At 45.2% G+C, this 10578-nt stretch overlaps 2 protein-coding genes across 4 annotated transcripts in view; one reads left to right on the top strand and one right to left on the bottom strand.

Moving 5' to 3' along the window:
* The first annotated feature begins 1684 nt into the window (after nt 1-1684).
* Nucleotides 1685-2844, top strand: ACTL7A (actin like 7A). Its single transcript, XM_010125778.2, has one exon. The coding sequence runs from the start codon at nt 1700-1702 to the stop codon at nt 2801-2803; it is 1104 nt and encodes a 367-aa protein (XP_010124080.2). The 5' UTR covers nt 1685-1699; the 3' UTR covers nt 2804-2844.
* A 1979-nt stretch (nt 2845-4823) lies between these two features.
* ELP1 (elongator acetyltransferase complex subunit 1) overlaps nt 4824-10578 on the bottom strand; it is a 33490-nt gene continuing 27735 nt past the window's right edge. For all 3 annotated transcript variants that reach the window (XM_086771547.1, XM_086771548.1, XM_086771549.1), the window contains exons 31-36: nt 10092-10205; nt 9291-9402; nt 7976-8103; nt 7413-7567; nt 6327-6405; nt 4824-5355 (exon numbers count right to left, since the gene is read on the bottom strand). In XM_086771547.1, coding sequence (XP_086627673.1) covers nt 5288-5355; nt 6327-6405; nt 7413-7567; nt 7976-8103; nt 9291-9402; nt 10092-10205 — 656 coding nt within the window. In that variant the 3' untranslated portion in view covers nt 4824-5287. The remainder of the gene's footprint in view (nt 5356-6326; nt 6406-7412; nt 7568-7975; nt 8104-9290; nt 9403-10091; nt 10206-10578) is intronic.

Here is a 10578-nt window from a genome sequence, read left to right as displayed (position 1 = left end):
GTGTGTGAACTGAAGTCTGGAAGAAGTGTTGTGTTTGGATTAAAGGATTTATTTTAATTCAGAGGATGAAGTGTGGAGCCCAGATCCAGGTTTCTACTGAGAAAGGAGAGAAACAAACAATGATGCAGAGGTCTTTCTCTTGATGTCTTCTGCCTATCACTGCAGTGTCTCTTAAGTGATAATGTTGCAGAGGCTGGTATAGCTGGCAGCAGATCTGTCAAAGCAGTGTACGAGAGTGTATGGGAAGGAGCATCAGCTTCAGTGTCCCCACTTTGCTGTGCCACAGAACGGCTTGAAGACTTCAGTGCTGCTGAGCTTCCCTTGAGTGATGGAGCAGGCATCGCCCCTCACCAGGGTGCCAGGGTAGTCACTGCTCAGGCTGCAAGAGGACAGCCTGTCTCTTTCATGTGCAAGGAGGTACTTAATCATCTGTATATAAAAATACATGTATAATACACAATGATTAGCTTTACTGCTCCCCAGAGTAACTATCAAGGTTTTCAGTTGCTTGGCTGCATAAGTTGAGGTTGGTACAGAAAATGGTGTGGTTTAATGCTATCCTATTTCTCCACATTGGTATTTTGGTGAGCCTCTGTCATTTGATTGTCGTCAAGACGGGACCTCCCAGATAGGCAGCAGAGCAGTAGTACTGTTTCAGTACCAGAACTGGTTTGCAGGGTTCAATTTCATTCTAAGCCCAGCTTTGACTTCAGAAGCCCTGTGGGTGAAAGGGCTTTCAGTAAAAGAGCACACAGAGCCTTGGTTATACAAGGAAGATGCTGTTCTAACTCTTGATAACGTAGATCTGTGGGGAGAGGGTGTCTTCTGTGCCCCCAGGCAGCAGTGTGTTATTACACATACTCTGATGGGGCAAACAGTGACCTGTTGCTTCTGGAAAAGAACAGATGATCCTGTAGTGGAATAGGGAACACTAATTTTGAGGGGTTGGCCGTGGCCTAATTTCAAACACCAGTCATTTTAGTTTTTGCTAACATTAGTGATATTATGCCTTAATTTAGAAAGCAAAACGTAAGCTTAAAAAAAACTTTTTAAAAAAGAGAGAAACAATGACAAAAGCACAGCCCATTCCGGGATTCGCTCTTGACACGATCAAACTAGGGCTTCACTTGGTCCCAAAGGTGAAGCAGTGCTAATGCTTAGCAACAGGAGCTATTTTGGATCAAGAGCAGTTGCAAGTGCTGGAGAACTGTGGTCCTCCTCACGTGGCAGACACAGGTCAGAAAGGAAAGCCACACTGCTTCACAGTTAACTGTGCTGTTTGTGCCCCATGGTGAGTCACATCTCGGTGGGTATCATGTTTTTTTAGTACCTCTGAGAACAGGTCAAAGTGAAGCACAAACACCTGCAATCCGTCTACATAGAATGATTTCATGATGGTTACATGTCTTATGATGGTAACATGTATCACGATGGTTACACATTTGCGTGTAAAGCACTGGTTTCTGAGGGGCAAGCCTATGTATGATGTCACAAGTCAGCAGCACCAACGGAACCACTGCCACATGTCTGCTGCTGGCGCTGGCCCCAGGTAGAGTGGTGGCAGAGCAATGCCCAGCACTCACTGCAGGAAGTTGCAGCTGTACAGGAAAGGTCTGCAAGAACGGCAGCAGTGGACACAAACTGTTTGAGGCCTGTAAGGGACAGCCACGTATTCACCACCAAGGGCTGCCTCAAGGCCATGAAGAAAACCGAAGCAGTAGTTATAGACATTGGCACAGGTTACTTTAAATGTGGCTTTGCAGGGGATGCATGGCCTTCCTACGTTGTTTCATCTCCAGTTGGTAAGCCCATGCAGGAGACTGGGAGCAATCAAAAAAATACCTTTGTTGGAAGAGAGCTTCAGAATAGCAGCATACCCTTAACACCCATCAACCCAATAAGACATGGCATAGTGGTGGACTGGAACTGTGTCCAAGATACTTTGGACTTTATTTTCCAGACAGAGATGAAAATTCAGCCAGAAGATCATGCTGTTCTGCTGTCAGTGCCTCCCCTGTGTTCCATGACTGACAAGGAGAGATATGCTGAGATGATGTTTGAAGGACTTCACGTGCCTGCCATCCACATTGCCTACCAGTCCCACTTATCCATGTACTCTTACGGAAAAACCTCAGCTCTTGTGGTAGAAAGTGGCCACGGTGCTTCGCATGTGGTTCCCATCTACGAAGGTTATGCTACACGTAGCATTATTGAGAAAGTAGATTATGCAGGCCTGGACATCACACGTTATCTTATGAGGTTACTAAATGAGTCTGGAAATGTGTTCACAGAACACCAGCTGAACATTGTACAAGATCTCAAAGAGAACTGTTGTTACACTTCTCTGGACCTTGAACAGGACTTGAGTTTGCCTGTTCAGAAACAACAAACCAATTATGTGCTGCCAGATGGAAACATCATCACTGTAGGCAGGGAGAGATTCCTTTGTGCTGAAGCACTCTTCCAACCAGCATTACTTGGCTCACAGCAGCCAGGGCTTTTGCAGCTGACACTCACCTGCCTCAAGAAGTGCGATGCTGACATCAGAAAAAAAATGGTGGGGAATATCGTGCTGTGTGGGGGCAGCACTATGATGGAGGGCTTTGCCAACCGCTTCCAGATGGAACTGGCCAGGATGTGCCCACGTGACAACCTCATCACATCTGCGTTACCTCAAAGGAAGGCTTCTGTCTGGATTGGTGGGTCTATTCTGGCTTCACTTCACTCTTTCCAGGAGCTCTGGGTTTACAGGAGGGAATATGAAGAACATTGTCCTTCCTGCATTTTTAAGAAGTGTTTCTGAGGAAGACACTGAGTGCCTTACAAAGACCAGTGTTGACAAAGGGTACCTGAATCAATTCAAGAGCACCTCTTTTCCACCCCTTGCTGTAATTAAGAGATTTCTGTTGGAGCAGTGTTATTTTTGTGATACTGTGTGCCTGAAATAGTTTTTTCTTTTGTCTTTTGTATTTAATGAAGCTAGACAGCAGATAGGTGACTCTAACAAGAAAATCAGGCTTCCATACAGCCACTTTTACTCAGAAATTGGGACATTTCTTATGCTAACTCAATTTTTCTGCATTAATGGCTTACTTCAAATCCTGATAACTGCATTCGTTTTTAAGAGCCTCCACAGTACTCATAAGAGCAAATTCAACATGTCTGTAAAGTCAGCAGCTAAGGCAGAATATATTTCAAGATGACATGCATCACTTAGAAAGCGAAAGAGAAACCTAGTAGAGATGGAGGGAAAGCAGACTCTCTCCTGCTGCTGAAAATAGGCTAACGTTCAGCAGCTGCAGAAGCAGGAGGCTGGTCACATCCCCCTGCCAGCTGATGGACCCTAGGTTTTGCTTCCAGCTCTACTGCTCCTTGGTCAAAGTTCACTCAGGAGGGAGAGGGGTAGAGAAAAACAGTGGAGTTTAGTGATGAACTACCATATGAATGGTTTAGAAGACTGGTCCTCCAACTGGATGGCAGATTTAAAGCGGTTTTGCCTTGATGGGAGAACAGGGAGAACCAAGACGGTCTTCAGGTTTGACCATCATCATGATGGAAAAGCAGAAGGACCCACATACATACGTTTAAGGAACTGCTGTTTTTAGGCACAAGCATGAATCCTCAGTAAGCCAGCAGTAATTTTACCTCTTCTTGGGTTCTTTAAAGAAGGAGTCTCTTTCTAGACAACAGATTAGGCTGCACAAGACCTCAGCATTTCTTGGCATCAGATTTAGGAGTGTCAGGGATTAGCAGTGTCAGTGTCATATTTTCATTGCAAGGCCAGAGCCCTCCATACCCCAGAGAGACCACAGACTCTCTCATCACCCCCTTCTCCAGATCTGAGAGATGGCTTCTGTATTTCAACTTAGACTACGTTGTGCTACCATTTTGAAGACTCAGAACTAGTAAAATACTCGTACCCTGTGCAGCCTTTTGTGTGTTTTGCCATCTCAAGGCTTTACTCTTGGAAAATCTCTTTCCAGGGCAGTCACAGTACTTGACAACAATCCCCACACCACACGGAACAGGCCACGTAACTCAGAATGGCTGGAAGTAAGACCACTCCCATGCTTCATGCAACACTGACAAAGGATTGTTTTGCCACTGCATTCCAACAACCCCAAGCCGGCACAGCACAGACAGTGCAAGCCCACATGGCCATACCACCATAATGGAGTTCCTGCATCCCAAAAATAATTACCTGTAGCACTGGACACATGCTAATTGTCCATTGCTGTATCGTCAGACACATCCAAGAGACAGGAAGTGCCTTGTTTGTGCGGGTATTTTTCCACAGCACAACTAACTGAAATGGTTTGCATTGAACACCACAGCTGCCAGACCAAAATTAACAGAGGGAGAGGAGGTCTGCTACTGCTGAAAGGGTTTCCAGCCTTGCCTGCAGAGCTTGTTCCCGTCCTCTGCTCCCAGGACTGCTGCTATTACTTCTTAGGCCAGATCACAGAAGCATCCTGGAGTAAAACCTAATTCTCAGGTAGGAGGTTAGATCAGTTTCCAGCTGAAACACTTCTGCAATAGTGCACAGCATGATCAGGGTACCAACTGCTGATCTGTGTGCCGTAGCGCAGCTTTACTCAGGTAATTAGGGTAGTATTACCCAGTAGCGTGTGATACTTACACCCCCCAGCCCTCATCCCCATTTTTATTTTCCTCTGACCAAGATCAGTGTGTGCGAAGGGGCACACTTTGAGGACAGTAACAGCTGTTGGTACTGCAGGGTTCACTCTGATGCAAAAAGAATTATTCTGATGAAAATCTGGAACGACCAGCATCCAGGTTCAACAGAGAAAACACAACTCATCTGTTTAGCAACTGCAACAATTTGCTATTGGTACAGAGTTACAGGTAAAATCTCTAAACCAGGCTGAACAGCTTAAAATGTGACCTGTCATCATGGCAGGTACCATCCACAGGAGGGAGTGATGACAGAGACAATAACCCGTCCCAACACTGGTGGGGTTGTTCATCCAGAAGGGAAGGAACAGTGGTGGGAGATGCTAGATTCAACCAGCAGCATTCAGAGCTGCACACGCTGTTACTCACCAGCCTCACAAACCACCTCTGCAGTGGGATGTGAGTGGCTGTCCCCATTAGCGTGATGCCATACAGGTCACTGCCACAGCTGCATCAGGTGGAGGGACCCTTCACTTGCACAGCCCTAAGAACAGCGTATCAGAAATGCCAGAAACAATGGTTTCTGTAAAGATGTAATGAAATTATCTGAAAAGTTACAGTTCAGAGTCCACTGGGATTCCTTGGCTTTCAGTTACTGGAGAAGATGCAGTTTCCACTGTAGATTTTTATTGAGTTTCGGTGGAATAAGTAATTCTGGATCTGAAAGGCAAACAGGACAAGTGTCAGAACAGAAGGTAACAACAATATGGTTTCTTCAAGAGCTGTCAACTACTTATTTTACTTTTCTTCACATCAAAGGACACGGAGAAATCTCTGACACACAGCATTTCCCTTTAGTGACTGATCACCAGCGTGCATGGAAAACTGCCCCCAGCAGAACTGTTTACAGAAATAAATCTCTGGGGAAAACCAAGTTCCCTGTCCAGTAAGTGTTATTGTTCCAAACAAGCAGACAACAATCAAGTGTCAGAAAGCAGAACTCCATTTGTTCACTAATAACTGGGATATCATACACAACAGCCACCTGGCTCTCTTAAGTATGAATAAGAAGCACAAGGCTTTCTCTGGAGCCAGCCTTGGCAAGTGGCAATAGACAGGTTGCATCTAGAGGTTCATTAGAGGATTTCTCCAGACGATTCCAGGACTAATAGTGGAAGAGACTATAGGACTAGTGGGGAAGAGGGAAGACAGAGGGAAGATGGGACCAGGCATTGCTAGGTCTCTCAGCCCTAAGTTTGTACTACCTGCAAGATGCCAAAGCCCCACAACAGACTATAGCCTGGTCCAGTCAAGAGTCTGGCCCGGCTGCCAAAGCCAGATAGAAAAATTCAGTAGGTAAGTGACAAGCAGAATTATCTAACACATTCCTTAAGAAATCCAACTTCCAATTCCCTCACAGCAGACAGACACTACACATACAGGAAGCCAGGAACACAGTTCAGACAGTAGTTTCAGCACAGGACTTCAGAGCAAATAAAACCTTATTAAGAAGGCTGCTCACCTGCCACAAGGCAGAAGGGTACACCATACAGAAAAGCAAAGAGCTCCTACAACTGAAAAAGCGCTACAATTGTTGCCAGGTATCAGTGCTTGGAAAGCCTCAAAGCCCACCCACGTTACTGACATTTCACACCTACACCTTGGGGGGTGTGCCCAGAGCCTCAACTAACCTTGCACAACAGGAGTCACCATCCTCTTCTGCTGATAGGCAGCCATAATGCTGTTCACAGTTGAACTGGGTCCCAAGACCTGTATGAAGAAGCAATACCCATGTTCCAACCTGCACAAATAAGACTAAGAGCAGAGACACCTACAAAGAAAACTCTGCTGTTAGTTTCCAGAAGCAGCTGCCTGCAGGAGATCTCACAGTACAAAGTGACCAAGAATATGCAATCAAAGCCCAGTAACATCTCAGAAAAGTTCACACAGAGGCAGAAAGAGAACTGCTTTTGGACAGCTTCACAGGATACAGACCTCTTATCCCAGCACCTACTTCTTCACAGCACTGTAGGTGTCATGACAACTTTAATTACAGCACCAGCAATATTTAAAGTTAATTTGAGAGTCTCAGCTCCCTATCTATCCCCATAGAACAGTTTTACTCTGTTCTAAGAGTATTGCTAATCAGTAGTTAGGGAGACGATACTGGGGAATATCTTGTGTTCACCATGAACAGTCAGAAACTATTTAGAAATACAAACTGTTACTTTGGAACGAACTAAATGCAGTCCTTGTGATTTCTTTATTCTGCATTAAGCTGAAGCTTAGAAGCCTGACATAACCCTTCTTTTTGCAATATACTCCTTATGATATGCTGGTTCAGACTAAATTGACCAGTCTGGTAGCTTCTCACTTCACACTGCCAGGTTGGTCCCAGTACGTAACAGCTATGGTAACGCTTCAACCATTAGGCCTAAAAAAGAAAACAGTGTTCCTATGTTTTACAAATTCCTTAAGATAGAGCTTATAAAAAGAAACCACCACCAAGATAAGACAGCACAAGCCTTATGAGACCTCATCATGCCCAACATGGCATTCAGTGCAAGCGACACAGCAGGCTATACCTGTTGGACACACCTAGAGTGTACTGACTTGGCAGGTACTGCACAGAAAACGTATTTGATCTCTACAGAAAAATAAAAGCAGATCTGGAAAGCCAGAAGAGGATTCTGGACTCTTTGCTGGAGAATGTAAAATACTGTTAAATACTTAGTATTGTACAGCAGGCAAGATGGGTATTGCAGATGAGCACAGACCGGGTTGACAGAGCTCTGCTGCAGGTCTGGAGTCCAGATTTCTGGCATCGAGGTCTCCATCAGCTGCAAAACCTCTTCCAGGACTTGCTGCAGTGCCCTAGCTTGCTCATCATAACCAAACAGCACAAGCTGCTTCAGAAGGATGTGTATGTCTCCTGCGGAAGAGAAGAGAAGCACAAGTAATAGTAATTAACACAGGTACGCTAAAATAAACAGCTGTATTTCTCTAATATTGGAGCACAGGAAGGAGAGCAGCAAATGTGAACTGGTTCTGTCCCTACAGAGCCCCTACAGTGCCTGAGTACGAACATGAGACAAATCCGTCATGGCAATGAGAAAGCCTCACTTCTCTGCTCCCAAACTTCAAATGTCGACAGCTCACATTGTAACATGCTCCTCCAGGGAGAGGCAGATGAACTAAATCAAGGTCCAACACAGGTGGTTTTATGGACCAGGCAGCTTTTCTTCACAGCATACCCACTAAGAACAAGAGCGGGCACACTGCCACTGCCCCAGCTGTCCTCACAAGCTGTGGACTGGATTAAGATCATCAAGTGTCCTACCCTTCACAGTCTCAATAGCACGAACATTTTCTCCCAGTACTTCCAGAAGGGCCATATCTTCAAAAGCACTACCCTCCTTCAAGCTGTATCTCTTCCGCTCAGCCTTGCGCCGGTTCTTTGAGGATCGCCTGAAAAGGAGGACGCTTAATTACAGTGTGCCCAACAGGACTACCTCTAACAGGGTAAGTCTGAAGGAACATCAACAGCATGCATGAAACTTTTTACTCAAGTCCTTACCCTCTCCTGTGAGAATGGACTGCACGTAAGCTTATCTATCTTAGTGTTAATGTTTCCAGTGCTACTCGACCAATATCTGTGGTCTGAAATACAAGCCACTAGTTGGGCTGTTTCTCTACTACAAAAAGGACTACTCTAGTGTTCCAGTAAAGTTAAAGCATTGCTCTAAGCACAAAGTAAGGTAAATTATTTGGCAGTAGTCACTATCAGGCAAAGCTGAGCTTCACTTAAAACAGTTTGGTGCCAGGGTCTGTGCTTGCCTGTGCACATGTTAATTTCTGCTATCTCCACAAGCTGTGCACTAATACAGCTCAGCTCCTGCCCATTATCACAGGAAAGCAACTTCTGATCATAGGCCAGTACTAGCTGCATGTCTCCAGATGATCAGCACACTCTGACACAGGTATGCTCAACAGTAAGGTTGCAATACCTTCCTCTTTTCATCTGGGCCACAGAAAATGCCCTAAAAAGTCCACACTTTTCCCACAACTATTTTTCCGCATTTCAGCTCGGGAACTCAGAAATGGCCTTAGAGACTACCCTAGCCTCTAACACACCCCATCCCACACTGCATCTCACATTTTTAACAGCACTCAAAAGCAACACAGCCACCCACTGTGGGAAGACACTGGTATGAGATTTAGTGGAAACTCTCACCCATCAAGTGCAAAACCTAGGACAAAGAGCACAAGCCATGTGCACAAGCTGTTAATGTTTGGGGAGCTCTGCCCATATCCTGCATGGAATAGCTCCCTACAGCCAGCTATTCTGGCAACATGCCTGACACACACACAGAGCCAGCTCCTGCCCAGAGTCTGTGTTCACAGCTCCTCTGCTGGGCACTCAGTTCCTCTTGCACTAGTAGCTTCTGGCATCTTCTGTTCTCTCCCTCCCAATAAGAGTTAAAATAATCATGAAATGCCTGTAATTAAAGCAGCTTCAAGGCATGCACAGCCTTGAAAGAGGAGGAGCATGCCAAGCATGAGCTCTGAGGAGGAGCATGCCAAGCATGAGCAAGCTGCCCTCCCAAATGCTGATGCCAGGGCAGCCATTACCTAATTTGGAAGCAGATACCTACGCTGATATTCTTGAATTGCTGTGTGAGTATTTGCTGCTCATGTCACTGGCTGTCACAACACTGCTGGTTTCAGAGTAAAGATCAAATTCTGGGCAATTTGGCATTTCATAATCTGCAAAACACATTAACAACTGTCACAGTATGAAAAAAGGACACAGTTATTCCAAGCTTTCTCTCAGGGTAATCTATGTAGCTTGTTGCAGAAGCAGCTTGGGCAGATTCATTATATCTGCTGGCATTTCAGAGCCTTATGGCTCTCAGCCTTACTCGGCCAGCACACAAGAAGAAACAGCAATAGTGAGAACACCGCTCCTCTGCCCTGGTGCAGACTGTGATATTAAACAGCACAATCAGAGGGATCACAATCTCAGTGCAGCAAATTTGGACCATGAAAAAAGCGTTCTGCTTTCAGAAGCCTTCCCTGAGCCTGTGAGAGCCGGCAGGTGACTATGTCTAGTAGGTACTCAGCACAAAGGACATGCTGAGCACTCTCTGACCCAGTCAAGCTGTCACTATGAAGACAATGCTGTGTCATTTTGAAGAGCCTGCAGGTGCATTTTGATCCTGTGAAAGCTGTGACTGATAACACTGATAATAAAGCTGTCTTTACAAAATGAGCAAGGTCAAACCATCACAGTCCAAGTACAGTGTAAGGAGAGGGTGAGAAGAACCCGGTTCTATTGTTGTAGGCACCACTGGAGCTAGAAGAGAGCACAGCTCCACCAAGACAAATGGAAACCACAAAGAAAAAGATGATCAGCTACTTATGTAGGAGAAAGTCATATGCATTTCAAGACCAACCTTGCAGGCTCTCAGAAGCCTTTTCCTTCAGCTCTTGGACCACTCGCAGGCGACTCTTATGGCGAAGAAAGGCTGTTTTCTGAGAATCTAAGAAGATCAGCTGACTTTTCTGAGCTGCTCGATAAGAAAATCAGAACATGAACACTTGTGCAAGAGAACCAGAAAAGTGTTTTTTACACAAGAAGCTTGAAAGAACATAGTCCTTTAACACGCTCAGAAGTCAGGTGCAAAGCACACAAAAGAACTCAAGTGGAAGGAAATTCAAAGCTTACAATAAAGGAGCCCATCAAACAAGATGCACCTGGATGTGGAGTTAATTAACCTGCCAGACAAGCATCTTCTATAACAAGAGTCTGTTTCTGATACAGGAAGAACAGAATGATCTGTGGCCAAATCTGTCTACATTAATTAGGTTTAAACTTAAAAAAAAAAAAAAAAAAATTTCCCTGAACTCATAAAGCCTACTGCCCGTAGCATGAAAAGGAAA

Source organism: Chlamydotis macqueenii, chromosome Z (assembly GCF_036417535.1).
Source record: "Chlamydotis macqueenii isolate bChlMac1 chromosome Z, bChlMac1.mat, whole genome shotgun sequence".
Taxonomy (NCBI): domain Eukaryota; kingdom Metazoa; phylum Chordata; class Aves; order Otidiformes; family Otididae; genus Chlamydotis; species Chlamydotis macqueenii.
The sequence above is the reverse complement of the archived record's forward strand: the minus strand, read 5'-3'. Positions and strand labels throughout refer to the sequence as shown.

Excerpts from the sequence above, each read along its gene's own strand:
- ACTL7A (XM_010125778.2), top strand. The coding sequence starts at position 1,700 with ATGAAGAAAACCGAAGCAGTAGTTATAGACATTGGCACAGGTTACTTT.